At 41.9% G+C, this 19,934-nt stretch overlaps 1 protein-coding gene across 1 annotated transcript in view; it reads right to left on the bottom strand.

Moving 5' to 3' along the window:
* The window catches only part of mybbp1a (MYB binding protein (P160) 1a), a 69,458-nt gene that overhangs the window by 37,496 nt on the left and 12,028 nt on the right, over positions 1-19,934 (bottom strand). The window contains 9 exon segments of the mRNA XM_078422172.1: positions 2,336-2,487; positions 5,638-5,734; positions 6,630-6,738; positions 8,515-8,721; positions 9,407-9,532; positions 10,317-10,427; positions 11,942-12,231; positions 16,425-16,542; positions 18,135-18,302. Coding sequence (XP_078278298.1) covers positions 2,336-2,487; positions 5,638-5,734; positions 6,630-6,738; positions 8,515-8,721; positions 9,407-9,532; positions 10,317-10,427; positions 11,942-12,231; positions 16,425-16,542; positions 18,135-18,302 — 1,378 coding nt within the window.

Below are 19,934 nucleotides of genomic sequence, written 5' to 3'. Positions count from 1 at the left end.
GAAGTCTGCCTGCATGATGTTTGACCAGGTAATCCTGCGCTGCGGTATGCTCTCCCACCTTGTCCACGCTCCCTGCTGCCTGAGCCCCACCGTCCTGCTCACACGCTCTTCCTCCACATCTGCTCAGACCTCTTCCTGGATGAGATGGTGTCTCTCCTTGCCCTGGGCCTTGCCAACCTGTGTCTTAGGGAAGTATCCCAAGCCCGCTCTGAAATTATGGTAATAATCCAGGATCAGGACCTTGATTTTACTGGGAACATGGTGGCGGTGTAGTGCAAGCTCAACCAGTCTGTGCGGCATGGACCCATAGGCATTGGCCAGGTCCAACCACAGAACAACTAGGTCGCCTCTGTTTTCATGGACTTCTCTGATGAGCTGCGTGACTACTCCAGTGTGCTCCAAGCAGCCGGGAACTTCAGGAATCCCACCCTTCTGCACTGAGGGGTCGATGTAGCTGTTTTTGAGGAGAAACTCAGTTAATCTTCGGGAGACAATGCTGAAAAACACCTTCCCTATGGCGCTCAGCAGCGAGATTGACCGAAACTGATTGATGTTCCCTCGAAACTCCCTCAGCGTACTTCCACTGGTCAGCAACTCTCCCCCTTCGCCATACCACCTTCAAGATCTTCCATAGGTGTCGAAAGAGCTCTGGGCAGCGCTTGTACACAATGTATGGTACACCACTAGGGCCTGGAGCAGAGGCTCCTCAACCTCCTTCAGACTCGGCTCCCTCAGATTGAACTCTGTTATTGGGTGGGCTGGGCTGATGACAGCTTTGTTGGGTTCAAGCTCCTGTTCCCTCATCGGATCGCTCGGGGTGTCATGGAGGAAGCGATTGACTTCATCTGTTGAGCACATGAGGCGGCCACTGCGCTTGTCCCCAAGTAATTGTCTGGTAAAGCCAAAGGGATTGGCAATGAATGCAGCTCGCTTCCTGGCTCTCTCTCTTCCTCTTCTCCTGTGCAACTCTGCTCTGCGGAGGGTCATAAGCCTTTTCCTAAGGACGTTTCGTAGGTCGGCCAAGGCTTGCTTCTCCTCTTCGGTAGATGTCTTGTACTGGTTTTTGAGGGTTCGAAGCTCCTACCGCAGTTGATGTATTTTGGTGGCCCTGCGGTTCATGGTGTAGGTGGTAGGCTTGGTGTTACCTTTCTCACCATGGCCAAATCTTTCAGGGGCATAACTGACAATGATGGCAGTCATTGTTTGGAGTCGGCGATCTGCATCTCCTTTGGCTGTGGCTTGAATGATGTTGGTCACATCTTTGTCAAACTGCAGCCACTCATTCCGGTTGCTGGCTGGGGGCCACTTAATCCGTTGCTGTGGAACTACTCTGCAGGGGTTGGGAGACTCTGGTGCGTGGAGGGACTGGGCTCTGTGGGGTGAGTCCTGGCCGGGCTCCTCCAACGTCTCACCAGGTTCAAGGCCTGTGCGCTGCACCTCTTTCTCCTTCTCCGAGCATTTCATTCTGGCCTGATGGATTTAAAGGCCACAGTGGTTCTTGCACAGCTTTCTGCAAATGCATCTTATACTCGTAGTCAGGTCGTTTGCGTGGGTCAATAACCTTTGGTCCGTTCTATTGGAGATCTCTTCCTCCCCCCTCTCGGGCTCTCCTGGGGGTACGTTTCATAAGGCCTTTCCGAAGCTTAATTGGGTTTCTTTCTCTAACCCATCCTGTCCCGGAGCCGTCTAAATGTGCCGTCAACTGTCTCTCCAGTAGTCACCAAACTATTCTTGGTTGTCACCCAGTCTTGGTTGTCACCCAGTCTATTCCTAGGTGTCAGTGGCTGAGCCAGACTTCAATGTGCAAGATACATCTTCTGGATGCACCGGGACGCATCCTCAGTGATGTATCAATAAACACCAAAAGCCATACCAGCTTAGTGCAATGCAGGATGTTTAGGCCAATGGTTTTGTGTAATATTTCAGACCATTGATACTACATTCACACTCATTTTACTTTGCTTTAAAAAAAAAGTTAAAGGACTGTTTAAAAGAAACATCCTGACTCTTCAAATCCCAATACCCAGTGACTGGGACAATTTCCTACTTCTTAAACCATTTCATAGCCGATAAATAAAGTGGTCAATTTAAATTTGGTCGAATGCATCAATTGAATTTTTTCCAAACGTCCCCTACTCTAGGGCACATATTATTGGCCTGAACTGCCAGAGGGTTCATTGTTTTAACGTTGCACCAAATTGGATAAGATGCTCAAATCTCTGCAATGGAACTTGAACCCACAACTTTCCGACTTGGAGGAGAGTGATACCACCAAGCTGAAAAAGGAAAGGAAGAAAAAAGACATGGATAATGAGAATTATTGGACATTACTCACATCTAGGATGAGTTGCAGTGCTTCCTTAGTCACGTGGGGACAGATTCGCGTAAACACCATTTTTGAGACTTGCCGCATCAAACGATTTGGTTGAGAGAGAAAGGAGAGCAAGATTTCGACCATCACTTCAACCCAATCTGGTTCTTCCTTTCCTAAACATAAAATACAGTTAAAAAAATGTACAACAACACAATCCTACCATATGCGAAAACAAACACATTATTATCAAGTGCTCTCTTTATATAAGGAAGTAATTTCTCATCTCCATTGTCACTTGGTAGGATTGCATTTAGGAAGCCATGCAGTCACTGAATAAGGAACCCGAACTGAAACGTCACCCATCCTTTTTCTCTAGCGATGCTGCCTGACCTGCTGAGTTTAACCAACAATTTGTGTCTATCTTCGGAATATCTCAGCACCTGCAGTTCCCTTCTACTGTGCCCGGACAGCGATCTGGCTATCCCAGCTTTGCCCAGCAGCTCTACCACCCAGAGCCCTACTAGCAGATCTAGTCCTGGTTCCAGAACATGGTCATTCCCCTTTGGATAGCACTTCACCCGATGCCCACCACTGCAAAACAAATCTTGATTCTGATTGCAAAAGGAAGCCCTGAAATTGCAAGCCTATCAGATAAGATATCCAATATTATTTCAGCATAGTGCTCTATTCTGGGCTTTTGCCTGGTGCCACAAAGGATAGAATACAAAGAGTTGCATGTGGGGTTACAGTTGTACAGTGTTCTGCATTGACCCTGTCTGGAGTACTTTCTTCAGTTCCACATTTCGGGAAGCATACGCTGGTATTGGAGGAAGTGCACTGCTGATTCTCCAAGCTTAAAAAAGTTAAATAATGAGGACAGGTTGCAGAGTCTTGCATTCTCAAGCATAGCAGATTACACTGTGATCTAATCCAGGTGAATAAAATAGTATGCTTATTATTTTGTTTGCAGTGGAAGCTCTGAACACAGGCTGGGGGTAGGCATGACTTGAAAATTGCACATTGGGCTTGTCTGAACATTGAACTAATATGAGGAAGCACTTCTTTAGACAGAGAATAGAAATCTGGAAATTTAACCTGTAAAGATCCATTGAGGCCAAGAGATAATTTGAAAAGTGATAGTCTTACCTAAGAAAAACCTATGAGGGACATGGAAGCAAATCAGATGGAATTAATGCAGATCTGAACTAAATTAATGTAAGGACATCAACAGAATTTACTTCTATGATTAAAACATTTTGGGGGTCAGGGTCTCATGCCATGTATTACACCAAAGTACTGAATCATTGCATCAAGAAGGTCGATAGAACAAGGGACCTGTGTTTCAAGATTTCTTTGTCGCAGCGGTAATATCATGCCCAGAAGTCTCTAATCAGAAGTAAAAAAATCACTGTTGATAGGGAATTGGCTTTAGATTTCAAAAACTCCATTTACCACAAACATTTACAACACAGAAGTGTCCAGACATTTGCGTCTCAAATAGTGCGAAAGATGTCATTACATTTAATACAAGTGCTCTGGTGGCATCCAGTGGTGGTAAATAGGCACTACACAGCCCAAAGTCCTACAGTAAAGGCAAGGCCTATTCAACCCAATAGTTCAGCACTTGGACGAGCTAAGAACATTCGCAAAGATAGTCATCAGCCCCTCCAGCCTGTTCTATTGTTCGTCGTCGTGGCTATCCCTCGAGGTCGAGGATGATGGTCTATGTTCAGTTGTTTTTATGAACTCTCATGTGGCTTATGAGTCCAATCCTGGCTTTGAAAGTTCTTCGGCATTCAGGGCAGGTAATTCCAGATGTCAGATGTTGTTGCTGCCTCTCTTTCCGTTTACTTATCATTCAACAGGTTTATGAATGACTTAAGCTTGGTCTCATTACCACTTTCCTGCTCTCGCCCCATACCCTTCAATTCCCTTGTATTTCAAAAGGCTGTCAATGTCCAGCTTGAGTATATTCAATGCCACCATCCCCACAGCTTTCTAGAGCCTAAAATTCCAAAGGTGCACCCTCAGAGAAGAAATTCCTTTTCATTTCTGAAATGTCCCCTAGTTCTGGATTGCTCCTCTGAGGGGAAAATCCTCAGGAGGATTAACAGGGGGGATGGGAAGAACCTTAAAAATATCAATGAGATAATTTCTCATTCTTTCATTCTCCAATGGGTGCAGGTCAGGAGTCGCTCAATTTTTCTTTACACAAAAAATCCCTTCATCCTTGGAATGAACTTGGTGAACCCACGCTGCACTATCTTCAATTCAACCTAGTGAACATTCTCTGCATTTCCTCCAAATTTCCTAACTCCCACTCAATTCCTTTCTTCAGGCATGTGAGTGAGGTAAAAAAAAAAGGAAAAGAGCAGGGCACTTGCGCGAGGCGAACATTGGAAATTGGAAACATTTTGAAGATTTACACAAAATTACCAGTTTCAAGCCTCTTTTAGTGCATTTCAAAGTAAAAACGAACATTACAAAATAATATGAATATGTCACAGTTTACTAATAACATTTAAATTATTTTAATTAATTTAATTATATAATCTTGCACTTAAATTTAATATTTACTCATTACAGTTCCACCACTGACTTCCTGGCACTCTTGGTTCCAGAGCCTTGTTGGTTTATCCAGCCGGCCAAGGAAGTCGGCTATGGGGATAGATGTGCTGGCTCCAGCTGGGCTGGAGTTCCAGAGCCCCGGCGGCAGGTTGCAAATTCAACCCACTGATCGGCCATGGAGTCCTGATGAGGTCGAGATTGGCTGCCTTGCCCAGCCTAGTTGCCACATTTTCGGGGGAGACTTCCAGGGCGGGGGATTTCAAATGGGCTCTCGTAATTTTGTACGGATTTCAATGATTAGCGGCTATTTCTCGAGGAACCCCAGCGACCTCTAGCAGAACCCTAGTGTTCCGGGGAACCTCGATTGAGAAACGCTGCTATACATCGTTTATTTTCTTCTTTTTTTCCTTTCTTTTTTTTCGATCCGATTTCTCCGTTGGTAAACCCGATTTTGGCAAAGTGAAAAACGTGGAAATCAAGCAAAAAGCGCGGTAAATGGATTTTAAAAACGTGGAAAATCCACATGCCTGTTTCTTTTGTGCAGGTCATGGTTCTTGCTGAAAGCATCAATGCTATATGCTTCTAACACTCCACATGGAAGCAAATCTGACCATTCCCACATAAAGAGTTTTCAAAAGGACAGTTTTGCTAGTTTTCATTTCACTGTTGTAGTTGAGGATTCAGCACTATCACTAGAATATTAAAGACCACAATAATAAAAGATGTCAATTGCTGTTGCAATGAGCTGTACTGACTTGTTACGTGCTTTGAATGCTTTTTGATTTTCTTCTGCTCCCATTCCTCCACACACTTGTGCAGGTCGCTTAATAGTGCCAGAGAATCCTCTCCAACCTAGAGAGAGAAAAACAGAAAGATGAAGGCAGCAGGGTCAGGAGGACTCAAGAGCACTACTGCCAGGGTTTCCATTTAACTGAATTCTTATGGTTTATAATAGTTATTTTTATTGCTTGCCCTTAGAGATTGCCAAAGTAGCTCAGACACATTATTAAATTCATCACATGAAAGACAAGCATTTAATGAATGGAATTAATCAGCAAAATCAATGGAATTAGAATGCAGCAATAGGAAAATGCTCACTGTCATGATGAAATGAATTTCTCATTTTTATAGAACATGGAACTAATGTGGACAGGTGGTCGCCGTGGACTCTGTGGTCTGCAGGGCCTCTTTCCATGGTGTATCTTTCAATCAATCATCAAAGCCAACAAATGACGAACTGGTTGGGGTCATCCATGAAGATTGGTGCCCAAGAGCAGTGATTGAAATTAATTTCATGCTTCAGCAAAGGAAGAAATAGCAAATGCAAAGTTGCCTGGTCTCAATTTCAGGTGGCTTTCAGATGATCTCAGGCCTGAACAAAACCGGAATCAGGTTTCAGAAACGAATTGAGTCTGAACAGAATCAAGTAATTGCCTGCTATATTTTTCAAAAACTGGTAAACCCAGCAATGTCTACGTTATAGTAGTTCAGGCAATGGAAAATCATCCTTACAGAATTCTCAAATCAAAAATCTGAGATCCAGAATAAGATTTACGCTAACAACATTTATGATTAAAAAAAGTATATAGTCACAATTTTTTTTTAAACCATCATTTCTTGATACACGCATAGATGGTGCAGCTTTGCATTACAAAAAAAACCAAACCAGTGGCAAACTCTCTTTTGGATCACAATAAGATCAGGGAATTACAGAGCTCAGTCACATCCATGCATGTACTCCACACACCTTGAAGAGCTGTATGCCAACAAGCAGGAAGAGCAGCTGGAAAGCCGAGGCCTCTTGTTTCTGAGCAGTTTTTGATTTTTTTTGTAGATCTTCCACAGACTGAAGCATTCTAGGATTGAAAAAGTGACTTGTGAGCAATAATGGTAAATTATAACCAAACATGGGTAAAGTGGACATCTACTTAGTACAGGTATCCAAAATATGGACAATTTTCACACACTTCAAACCTGAAAAGCACAGAGAAAATGTCCTAGATAGGAAAGAAATGCTTGCTGATATGAACAATCATAGCTCAGTTGCACTGGCTGTTTACAGAATGTTTGCAGAGAATGAATCAGTTAGCAGTACATAGATTTAACAGCTCCAACAGGTGTGAAATTTGTCAATGTGGGCACCATATTTTCTCATTGCCTTTAAAGACAAACCTGCCAAATGCCTTCTTCACTACCCTATCCACCAATGTCTCTTTACAAGGTCTCTTTACATCTACACTCATAAGGTCTCTGCCATTTATGTCCAGCCAGTATTTGATATCAAAGTGCATTACCTCACACATACGGTATTAAATTCCATCTGCCACCACTCCCCCCCCAATATTCCAGCCAATTCATGTTCCGTTGTATACTTAGATCACTTTTTACAACTTCCTGTCATTGCAAACTTATTGATCAGACCACCCAAATTCTCAATGGTCATTTATGTACATGATCAATAAATGTCCCAGCACCTGTCTCTGCAGTGTACCACTGGCTATAAACTTCCAGTCTGAAAAACAACCCTTTACCATTACCTTCCGCCTCCTATCACCAAGCCAATTTTCAAACTAGTTTGCCAACAATGGAGCCTCATGACTTGGCCCAGAAAGTCTGGGCCACTTGATTCCAGAAAGTCTGGTCCGATGAAATTGGACGACCAATGTAAGTGATTATACCATTAATAGGACACTTATTTCATTTTAGTGGGAATGCCGCTATTATAAACAGCTATGAAAGGAAGGTAATCCTGAGTATTAGGAAAACAAAAGATGTAAAGATCCCATGTACTTTAACCTTCTGATTTTGCCTAGCATTTAGAATCTTATCAAATGCCTTGCTCAAGTCCATATATATTATGTCTATGGCCCTGCCTTCATCAACTTTCTTAATTACATCTATAAAATATTCAGGCTTGAGACAGGATTTTCCCTGAACAAAACCACGTTGACCCCTCCTAATCAGTTCCTGTCTTTCCAAATGAAAATAAATCCTTAGAATTTTTGCCATTAATATCCCCATCATGATGCAAGGCTGACTGGTGTGTAGTTTTCTGGCTTATCTCTATTGTCTTATTCTCTTATCTCGATCCTGACTACAGGTGCTGTCTATACAGAATTTGTTTGTTCTCCCTGTGACTGTGTGTTTTCTCTACGGGTACAGGTTTGTCGGTTTATTGGCTTTGGTAAAATTGGAAAATTGTCTCTAGTGTGTAAGATAGTGCTAGTGTCACTGGTCGATGTGGACTCGGTGAGCCTGTTTTAGTGTAGCTCCAAAAACTAAAGCATTACATTTATATTGCACCTTTTGTCAAGGCAGGGTACAATAATTTACTTCACAGTTAAATATTTTGAAATATTATTTGCAGTAATTGTGGGTACAAAGTTGTAGACTGCAGGTTTTCACAAACACCGAAATAAATAACCTGATCTAAGCAATGAATAAGGCAACATGAATGAGTGAATAATGCAGGCAGCAGAGCAAATATTATTGACAAAGTAATACTGAATAAAAACATATTCATCCAGTAGTGATAGTCAAGGACAGTATCCAGAAATAATTGTATAAAGGCATGGCAAAGCTCAGATAAATGGCTTCCTGCTGACCAGTTTAATTAAATTTGTGTTACATACCGGGCCCAGGCTTTTCTCTGGATTTGCGTGAAGGGTTTAACAGCTTGGACAGACCTTTCCTGTGACAGCAGGACACTTGCATATTGAACCAAACAGTAGATCCACAGATTCCCATCCGCTGTAACACCAAACACGCGCTTCTCATTCCTGTCCCCCAATTCTGCAGAGTTGCCCAATGGAGGCAGAGAATTCAGGTGGTTCAATAGACTAGGAACATTAAGAAGAAAAACACACTGATTAAACAATATGCCACAGGGTTAGCAAAACACTTTCATCTATCATCAGTGATTTCAGCAGATGATGAAAGGCAAGTTAATGTAAGAAAATAACTTCAGATGCTGGTACAAATCGAAGGTATTTATTCACAAAATGCTGGAGTAACTCAGCAGGTCAGGCAGCATCTCAGGAGAGAAGGAATGGGTGACGTTTCAGGTCGAGACCCTTCTTCAGTCTGAAGAAGGGTCTCGACCCGAAACGTCATCAGTCTGAAGAAGGGTCTCGACCCGAAACGTCACCCATTCCTTCTCTCCTGAGATGCTGCCTGACCTGCTGAGTTACTCCAGCATTTTGTGAATAAATACCTTTGATTTGTACCAGCATCTGCAGTTATTTTCTGCAGTTATTATCTGCAGACTGACGACGTTTCGGGTCGAGACCCTTCTTCAGACTGAAGAAGGGTATCGACCCGAAACGTCACCCATTCCTTCTCTCCTGAGATGCTGCCTCACCTGCTGAGTTACTCCAGCATTTTGTGAATAAAGGCAATTTAATCCTATTTTAGGAAAAATTTAAACAGAAATCAAAATATTGGTGATAAAAACTGTACTTTTTAAAACATGCAACACTGTGGCAAACCAAACTCAATATACAACATTAATATCCCAACATTTACCAAAAGAAGGAGCTTTCCATCATATCCCGTGTCTTTTCATCCAGAGGAATGGTCAGCTTGACTTCAGTCTCGGGAATGTCAGATGTATAACGTTTAGCTCCAAAGAAAGCATGGAAGAAAATAAACCTAGATCCAAAACAAAATTGCTCAGTTAGGAGTATGAATGTGAACAGTTATCCAGTTTGGGAAGGAGGGGGAGAAAACACATGGGAATGAGAGAAAGAAAGAAGAGTGGGAGATAGGAGAGTGAGGAGTGTGTTGTAGGGGTGAGAGGGGATGTGAGAGAAGGAGAACCATTCAGTGGCAGGTAGGCAAACAGAGCTGGAATGCCAGTGTGAAGTTAGGCAGAGGTGGAGGTATGAGCTCGATGGGAGAAGCGAGCGAGGGAAGAGAGCTGGTTTTGGGAAGGTAGTGGGAAAAACAACTGGGACGAGGCAGGAAATAGAGCAGGGCAGGGGTTGGGAGGGATGTGGGGTCAAAAATTGGGGGGTGCTGTTAGGCAAAGATGAATAGTGAACAGACTTTCTTCCTAGAAGGATAGTCACGTATCAGATCTTTAACGACAATTGGATGGTTTCATGATTACCTATGATCGTATAAGAAAAAAGTCTTGCATTAGCCCAGCAGGTCCTACACTTCTCCAGAGATATCTCCTTGCTTCTCCAGAAGTGTGGGTTTAACTAGTTAAGTTGACTTGCAGAGAAAGATCATCTTAACATTTGTTTTACCTTTTTATTTTTTAGCTCTGATGAAAGATGAAAGATCTGAAACTTTAACTCTGTTTCTCTCTCTTTACAGATGTTGCCCAATCTGCTGATCGTCTCCAGCATTCTCTGCCTTATTTCAAATTTTCAGCGCAGGTCATAGTTTTCTTTACGGCACAATCTCTCCTCAATATAGCCTTACTCACCTGGCAATATCCATCACCAGATCCTCCTCTTTCTTCACTAGACAATCGTCTACAATCGAGATCAGACGGGCGACAATCCATGACCTCAGTCGTGTCACTGAGTGTTGAGCTCTGCAAAACGCCATGTACAAAGCCAGTGTGAACAGGGTGAACATGGTTCTTCATTACAAAACTCTTCCCCAATTGCCTAAAGATAGACCGATTCTGTACTTGTTGGCATTCTGGGAGTAACCTCATAGAACACCAAACAACATGATAGTGGACAGTCAAGGCATCTCCCAACTCTGCCATCCCTTTCTACCCATCCCAAACTCTACCCATCCCAGATTAACACTTTCATTTACTTTTTCTCTGATAAATTCTAATCTAGCCACCAGAATTACAAAATTAGATCTTGGTGGTGCAAATAACCACATTTAGTAAATCTCTCTTTCAGGTTGAAACCAGTGGAAAAAAGAAAACTGCAGTAAACAGGATGCTCACTGTCTTTCTGCTCTTTCATTCAAGTCAAATTTCACCCATTTGCTCAAAGATTATCATGCTCTGCACTTCCAAAACTCACCCAGTGGTCTGTCTTCCTTTATAGCCTTCACAACACAATCACTATGCCTATCTTGTCAAACAGGAGTTGCTGGAAACGTGCAAGTCAACATGCATCCAAATAGAACATGTAATCCCATTACAGGAGCTCCCCAGGTTATGGAAGACCCAACTTGTCGAAATCCAACTTTTCCGAAATTCTCCCAGAAATGTTTAAAATATTTTTTCAAGATAGAAAAGCTAGTTGCAGAAATACAAACATCTTCTGGAGTTATTGAATAAGGGTAGCTGCCAGTTAATTCAAAAGACAAGTCAGACATCAAAACAAAAACCGTTTACATGTAACCTCCCCACTGTAGTCAAACGGACACTGCTGTCTGTTAGGAACACAACTACTGCTTCAGAGTGAGATTTGCTTTGGAAACTGACATGGCAATATCGTCTATCTATACGTAAACTATCTTCAACGTCCAGTGACATCTTAAGGCTATCAAAACTAGCCATTGGATATGGGGCATTCTGATAGAGTAACTAAACTTTCACGTTAAATCGACACATTGAAATTGTTTGTTTCTGAAAAGCAAAAAAAAATCCCTTGGTCAGTTACAAATGCACAAAAACTTTCAGATGTTTCAATTAGAATGTGATAGAGGCGAGGTAAAATACAGCTTGGAGCCTTCAAATGGGATCTTTATGTTCCTAGTCTTAGTCCTAACATGGATTATTTTTTAAAAACCTCAAACCAATGTCCTTAATGTTTTAAGGATTTTAAGTTTCTAAAGAGGCTCAAAGTGTCCCAGAGAGTCAAGAGTGTCCCAGATAGAATCAATGAAATTCTTACTTGCTGCAGCACAACAGAATATGTAAACATAGTACACTGTAAAAATTCATAACGTCTTCAGATATCTGTCATTGGATCTTACTCCCTATTAGACAATGTACAAACTGCAAAATAAAATCTGAAAAGTGTTTTCTTATTCATGGATCACGTGCATTCAGATGGTGTTCCCTGCCCATCTCATGCCATCTTCAGCGTCATAGTGGCATGACAATGCAGTTCGCTGAATTTTTTTTAAGCAACTCACCTGTCAATTGCCTGCTTATTCTCTTTCTGCCGCTTGGTGCAGAATTCTGTGCAAATGGTGAAATCTGGGCTGATGAACATGTTTTTCAACCAATCGACGTATTTCAACAAAACTGAGGACTGCAAACGACAGACTACTTTCCAGTAGCTGGGGATAACGGGGTGACCATAGTTAGTGAGGCTTGAGAAACCCTTTATCACCATGAATTGTTTTGCCTCATCCTGGGTGTTTTCAAGGAATGAATCAACCAACTTCGTCATTTCAGGTCCAAATCTGAACCTCTTTGGGAGCTGAAAAATATGTTAAATCATCTTGAGTTGGTGAACAAGTCCCCATAATCAGCTGTGTTCTGCAGCTGCGGCTCACCGGCAGTCTCTCCGTTTTTTTTGTTGTGTTTTTTTGTCATTGTTGATGTTAAATGTACGTTTTGTTTTATTTTTAATTCTGTGTATGTAGGGGGGTGGTGGGGGGGTTGGGGGAAACCTTTTTTTAAATCTCCTCCTCAACGGAGATGCGACCTTTACCGTGTCGTATCTCCGTTCGCGCAACGGCCTAACACCGTGGAGTCGGCGGCCTCCAGCTGGGATCGACCTCGAAGACTCCGGTCGCAGGGCCTGGACTTACCATCTCGGAGGCTTCGGCCGTGGGCCCTGCAGACCGCAACATCGGGAGCTCGCAGGTCCCTGGCTGGCGACCGGCTTTTGGGAGCTCCAGCCGTAGCAGCTTCAACCGCCCCGAAGCACGAGGCACGATCAACCCGCCCGCAGGCCCTTCATCGCCCTGCGTGGCTCGGCCGCAGCACTTTACATCGCCCGGTGGGGGCTCAGGACTCTCATCGCCCTGTGTGGCTCAGCCGCGGCATTTTCCATCGCCCGGTGGGGGCTCAGGACTTTCATCGGCCTGCTCGGCTCGACCCTGGGACTTTCCATCGCCCGGTGGGGGCTTCAAGGGGTTGGGAGCCTCGATCGCCTCGTGGCGCCACGGGAGAAGAACGAGGAGGAGATAAGACTTTGCCTTCCATCACAGTGAGGGTATGCCTAGAGCAATCACTGTGATGGCTGTTTTGTGTAAAAAATTGTATCTGTGTGTCTTGTGTTCTTTAATGTCTACTGCCGGACCCTGACGTGAGAGGACGCTGGCGTTGATTATTCGCCGCTTTTCCGTCAGGATAGTTTGTCTGTTTGTTTCTATGTTAATTGTATTTGTAAAGCGCTTTGTGCATGTGTTAAGGCGCTATATAAAATAAATATATTATTATTATTATTATAATAAACACCCTTCTCCCACAGCAGCCAAAGTGAATCCACCATCACTGAACTAGAACTGGTCTACATCATCAAATCAAAAGCTACAAAATCTAAAAATCACAAGCATTTTTAAAATCTTTAAATCAATTCCCTTTCAGGCAATGCCCCAGGGTATTTCATATCAGCAACACCGGACTGGTGCTTAAAAGCTTGGCGAAAGAAGTAGATTTTAAGGAGCAGTGGTTGAAGATTCAACGCAGCTCACACAATCAGTACAAGAGTCATAAGCTGTTAATACAAGCTGCTGCCATGCTGAAGCATGATAGCCTCCTGGGGTTGTGTCTGAGTAAAGATCAGTTGGTTCTGATCACGCTAATCAGATCAACAACAGCCCACGTGGGCAGTTAAGTACAACACACAGATTAACCAAGCCAACAGTTGTGCCACAATGTGCAGCCACTAAGTGATCAAACGATCCTCATTCTGCTTGGAACAAAATCCAACTTACATCATGGGTGTGCAGCCAAAGATGAGCCATAACTACCACAAAGCAAAACCTGAATGAACATTAAAAGCATTTTTTGTGCCTCTGTGGAACCATTGGACTTTCACTAGTATAATGCTTCACTTTATTAATTGCCTTTGATTTTAAGGCTGTAAGCAAGGATCTAACAGTCAGGATTTGCCATCGCAACAGAATAAAACTGACAACTATTCTGAAAAATCCCCACACTGTCCAAAACCCTTCACATGGTGCTCTGCTTTCCAAACTTCACCAGCCTAGCAGTTGGAAATAAGGAAACCTGCCAACAATTTCAGGTGGTTACTAAGTGTTCTCTTTGGAAAATACCTTGAAGATTACGCACTTTGGCACAGGAGGTTGGAGAGAAATTTTAATTTGCACTGCCTATTTAGCATGTGCTGCCCTGCAAAGGCCCCAATGATTTAAGGAGAGTGACCCTGTCCAGGTTGAAGGTGGTTTGAGATGTGCCCAGTTATAGTACAGGTCGAAGAGATGATGTACTGACCATTCTTTGTGCCACCAAGTCAGAAAGATTCAAGGATTATTTGGATGTACCATCATAAAACACTAACCCTAAAAATGTAATTTTATGCATATGAACTGTAATAACATTAATACTTAAAAATAAACCATTTTATGTGCTCTATATTTCAAAAGTTTATATTTTAGCTTCAAACGTATGTATTTTATTGGCTTTTTTATTGCACAATAAAACATCATTGGGTTCTTAGTTCTGTTATCTGGAATTTTCTGTGCCCATTAAAAGGAAACATCTTGGCCATTTACTTGTACAGGAAGGAATTGCAGAGGCTGTTTTTAACTGAAGATGGACACACAAAGCTGGAGTAACTCAGCGGGCCAGACAGCCTCTATGGAGAAAAGGAATAGGTGACGTTTCGGGTCGAGACCCTTCTTCACACTGAGTCAGTCTTTTTTGCATATCTTTCATTCATTTGTACTAAATCTCCATACATTACCGTTGATATCTCTCGTTTCCATTTCCCCAGACTCTCCGTCTGAAGAAGGGTCTAGACCCGAAATGTCACTTATTCCTTTTCTCCAGAGATGCTCCTGATCCATTGAGTTACTCCAGCTTTTTGTGTCTATCTTTGGCCATTTACTTGTTCCCCATCACATAATTTCCTATATCAGCTACAAAAACCCCCCATATTTTTCATGAATTATGAAGCTCCGTTTGTTCATTTTTTTGCTAGTTTACTCATTATTCACCATACTATATTTCCTTTTACCAATTTCTGGGTTATCCATTCCTGTTTTTATTTCCCAACTACCACATCCTGAGGATAACCATACTTCCCCACAACTCTTTTAACCCTTAAATTATTTTGGATGGAACACACCTGACAAAACTTTTATTTCTCAACCTAATGCAACTTTGTTGATAATTTTCAAATATTTCTTAAATAGACTTTATCACTCAATTATTGTCATCTTTTGAGTCTAGCTTCCCAAATACATTTAGTTATTATTCAGATCTCATTAACGGGTTTTAAGTTTAAAAACCAGGTTTCAAACTCAGTATGTCACTCTTAAACTCAATAACACTTTAAATTATATATTATAATCACCCTTTCCCAGAGCCTACTCTTTACAATGAAATTACAAATAAATCCTATTTTATAATGCAATAAGCCTTTTGTCCACTTACCTCCTACACTACCCAACTCATTTGTCCAGTCTGTAACAATATTACATTATATTAAATTATATTAAATACAATATTAAAAGTATCCCCACTCCCAAACTTAATTTGGAAACAAGGAACTGCAGATGCTGGTTTGTATTAATAAAAGACACAAAGTGCTGGAGTAACTCAACAAATGTGGCAACATCTCTGGAGAACATGAATAGGTGACAAATACAAAATGCTGGAGTAACTCAGCGGGGGGACAGGCAGCACCTCTGGAGAGAAGGGATGGGTGACATTTCGGATCTAGACCTTCAGACTAGAGTCAGGGAAAAAGAAAATGAGAAGTGTAGAAAAGGTAATGTAGACAGATATAGAATGAATGAAAGATCTGCAAAAAAGTAACGATGATAAAGGAAATAGGCCATTGTTAACTGTTTGTTAAGTGAGAACGAGAAGCTGGTGCGACTTGGGTGGGGAGAGGGATGCGAAACGATCGCCCAGTCTACGGTTGGTCTCGCCGATCGATTTGCTGAACACCTTCGCTCAGTCTAAGAAAATAACTGCAGATGCTGGTACAAATCGATTTATTCACAAAAATGCTGGAGTAACTCAGCAGGTCAGGCAGCATCTCGGGAGAGAAGGAATGGGTGACGTTTCGGGTCGAGACCCTTCTTCAGACTGAAGAATGGGTCTCGACCCGAAACGTCACCCATTCCTTCTCTCCCGAGATGCTGCCTGACCTGCTGAGTTACTCCAGCATTTTGTGAATAAACCTTCGCTCAGTCTGCCAGGACCTACCTGAACTCCCGACTGTCTACAGCTACTCTGAAAGTATCAAATATCTCTACATGTCTCTGTTTTTAAACCTGAGTGGACCGAAAATATCCAAAGTGCCTGAAATAGCAGGATCACCTCCCTGCCATTACATAATGCTGTTCAAGAGGAGACACTCTTCTTATTTATTACAATATTCAATTGCATCCACAATATTAGTCTAGAAATGGAAATGCTGCAGAAAATCAAAAATTCTGATGCCAAACATCATAACAGAGAAGACTATACCTGAGCTATCACCACATGGTCTCCATAGTGCCTCATCACTTCTCCTGTGAGAATAAGGTTGAGCTGCGACAGACTTAGCAACGGCAACGAGCCACCAAGTAAACGGAAACAAAAGTAGCTGAATAAAAGAGAATATAAGAGATTACAAAAAGAACATAGCTTAGTTACATTGAGATCTAACAAATCCATTCAACAGCAGGACTGAACCACAAAACAAAATAGTTTATGTTCAATGGAAATCGACAAAGAACTGACATTTAACAGCAGCTGTAAATTACACTGTTAAAGCAGATAATCAATACAGAGAGCCTCGATAGCTGGAGAAAGACCAACTGATGCAGGAGTAGTTAAAACCGGGTGTGCAACAGGCCATTATTCAAGAAGCAAACAGATGGCAAAAGATCCATTCCCTCCAGATGCTGCCTGACCCGCTGAGTTACTCCAGCAGTTTGCGCATTGCGCAAGATTCCAACATCTGCAGTTCTTCATGTCTCCAGATGGCTACAAGATTATGAGAATGGAATGGGTTACAGACATGGGTGATGTGAGACCAAGGGAACTAAACAGAAAGGGTAAGAATTTACATATTGAGCTGTTGCCAGATTGTCAGCGAGCTTTGCTCAATGAGTACAGGGCAATAGATGACAGGACTTCATGCACTTTGGCATGTAGGCTAAAAAGTTCAAGTATATTGCTATTGGGAGGAAATGTACTAGTTAGGTGAGAGCTGGAATAGTCGAGTTTGAAAGTGGAAACCTCATGGATGTGCTGTAAAGCAGTGTTACGAGGTGCAAATCTTTGCTTTTGTGATGAATATCTTGTGCCATTCATTGAAAATACAATATTGCAATTTACAGAGCCTGCTAGGAATTGAACCTAGCACAAATGCCTCTGTGCCATTTGAGGCAATACACTGACCGTTGACCCATAAGAATTGGTTCTGTTTAGGTCCCCGAAAAGTGAGTGGTTAAATGGAGAACTGAGAGGCCCTCTGCAGCTTCTGTGATCTACAAACCTGTGCGTTTTGCATCAACTGTATACAGTCTGGCATATGGGAACTTTTACACAAAAGTACATTAAACTAAATTGGAAAAATGATGTTAGAAAACTTCATTTTTAAACAGTCGCTAAAGGGGAGTCTAAAACTAGTGAACACAAAGTTAAAGTGAAAGGGGAAAGATTTAATAGAGACCTGAACGGCAAGCTTTTTGCACAGAAGACTGTGGGTAATATGCAACAAGCTGCTCGGTGAAGTAAGTGGAGGCAAGTGCAAAGTTTAAGAGACATTTGGACAAGTTCATGGATAGAAAAGATTTAGAGTAATATGGACCAAATGCAGGCAAATGAGACAAGCTCAGGAAGGTACCTTGTTTAGCCTAGATAAGTTGGGCCGCAGGGCATGTTTCCATGCTGTATGACTCTATGACTACCTCTACGTAGAAGGAAAAAAAAAAGGAAATGTCTCAGGTAGGGTGAAAGGCAGGAGAGATTTATGGTGTCAGACAAAAGATGGTGATAATGGAGCCAACAGTGTGGAAATTATCTTGCCTTTCCCACATTACAACATTGATTGGACTTCAAAAGTATTTAAATGCCTAAAACCGTCGAGAAGTGGAGCTCACAACAGGTGCAAGGTAAATGCAAACATCTCCTTTGGCAGCTACAGCCATTTTGGCTGCACATCAATGCTATGACATTAATATAACATACCTGGTGGGCCCAGAGGGCTCTTTGAGCAAGCCATTTTCCACCACGTCCTTCCAGAACATTTCAAACGTCCCCTCCTGCAAGGTAACCCGCACCAGATCCAGGGCAAGTGGTGGCAGAGTTTGATCTTTCTTCACAGACCTAGCAGCAACTTTCAGCAACTCAATTAACCTGCACCAAAAGAAAAGGTTGGTGTAAAATATGGAACCTACGCAGACTGATTTGAGCATTATTGCCAATAGTTTTGAGAAGCACACCTTCGGATGGACAGGTGCAAAGATCTTAAGAGACTCACAGAAAATAGGACTGGGGGCTTGGTGTAGAGACAAGCTGTAATGTCTTTGCTTTCCATGGAACAGTGAGGATGAAGGGAAGGTTTAAAATACAGCAAAAAAAAGCAAAAATTTATAAAAACCCAGGAGGGAGAAAATTGATTGAAATAAAAACAACAAAAAAAAGATAAATAAAAAGGAAGGCAATGGCTAAGGTAGTTGCGAGACTATAAGAGAGTATGGCCAGTGAATTAGAACTTATCTGCCATCTCTTTGTTCTCCATTAACTCAATTTTTTCCATCAGTCTGCACGGTGGAGGACACTGCAATATTTCCACAAAATAAGACATTCTAATATAAAATATCAGGGAGGAACTTGTAAAAAGTTTTTAGATCGCAAGGGATAAACTAGAGGGAAAAACTCACAGGGATAAAGATGGACAAATAGCTGAGCTAATGGCAAGACAAATAGTCCACACCCAAAGGTTTTAAAGGAAATGTCCACAGTGAGAATGGAACCATCGGTTAAAATTTCACAGAACGTGCTGAATTGTGGAAGAGTATCAGTAAATTGGAAAACAGCCAATGTGACTCCCTTGTTCGAGAGGGAGGAATAAGGCAAGGAACTACAGACCAGTTGGTTTGATAACTGTTATTGGCAAGATGCTGGAGACAAGAATCAGAGGAAACAGCTAATCATTTAGGAAGCTAAATATCATCAAACCTCATCAAAATGCTTTGTAAACGGTAAACGTGTTGTAGATTTGTGTGAACCCTTCGCGTATATGGCAAGAGGACATAGTAGAATGCATTCTCATATATTTATTCAAAACTTTACTCATTTGGTTATTCCATTCTTATATTTAAATATTCTTTTCCACTACAATATTGCACCGTTCTGCTGTTTTGCACTTGTCATTATATTTATTGTCGCATTTATCATGACTGTATGTTAACGGTTTACTCTGCGAGCTTCATGTGGACAAAGAATTTCACTGCATCCTCATGTATACGACGATAAACTAAACGAATCTAAACAGTAACTTGTATATGTATTAACATTTTCAAAAGGCATTTGAGGGCTGCCATGTAAGAGGCTGGTGCATATATTTAGAGCTGAAGGCATTGGAAGAAACGTGTTGACGCGATTGAAAACTGGCTCTCGTGTGGAAAACAGAGTTGGAATAAATGAAAAATACATAAACTAACCACATTTCAATGAAATATTAATTTTGGGAGGGCTTAACAGGGTAGATACTGAGAGTCCATTGGACAGGAATAACAGTCTCTGGTTAAATGATTTATGACTTTTGACTGGAGATGTAATTTTTCTATTCAGAAAGTTGTGGATGATTTCAATACAAGTACATCCAATTCTAATCGACAGATTTCTGAGGGACTAAAGGAATAAGGAAACTGAAGGTAGGGTGAAACATCCCGAAATTGGAGAGCCATGATATTGAATGGTGAAGCAGGCTAGAGGGACACATTGGCTTGCATCCACTCTTGATTCCTATCATGACACTCTTAC

This window comes from Rhinoraja longicauda, chromosome 26 (assembly GCF_053455715.1).
Source record: "Rhinoraja longicauda isolate Sanriku21f chromosome 26, sRhiLon1.1, whole genome shotgun sequence".
Taxonomy (NCBI): Eukaryota; Metazoa; Chordata; class Chondrichthyes; order Rajiformes; family Arhynchobatidae; genus Rhinoraja; species Rhinoraja longicauda.
Note: the sequence above shows the minus strand (reverse complement) of the source record. Positions and strands in the feature narration are given on the sequence as shown.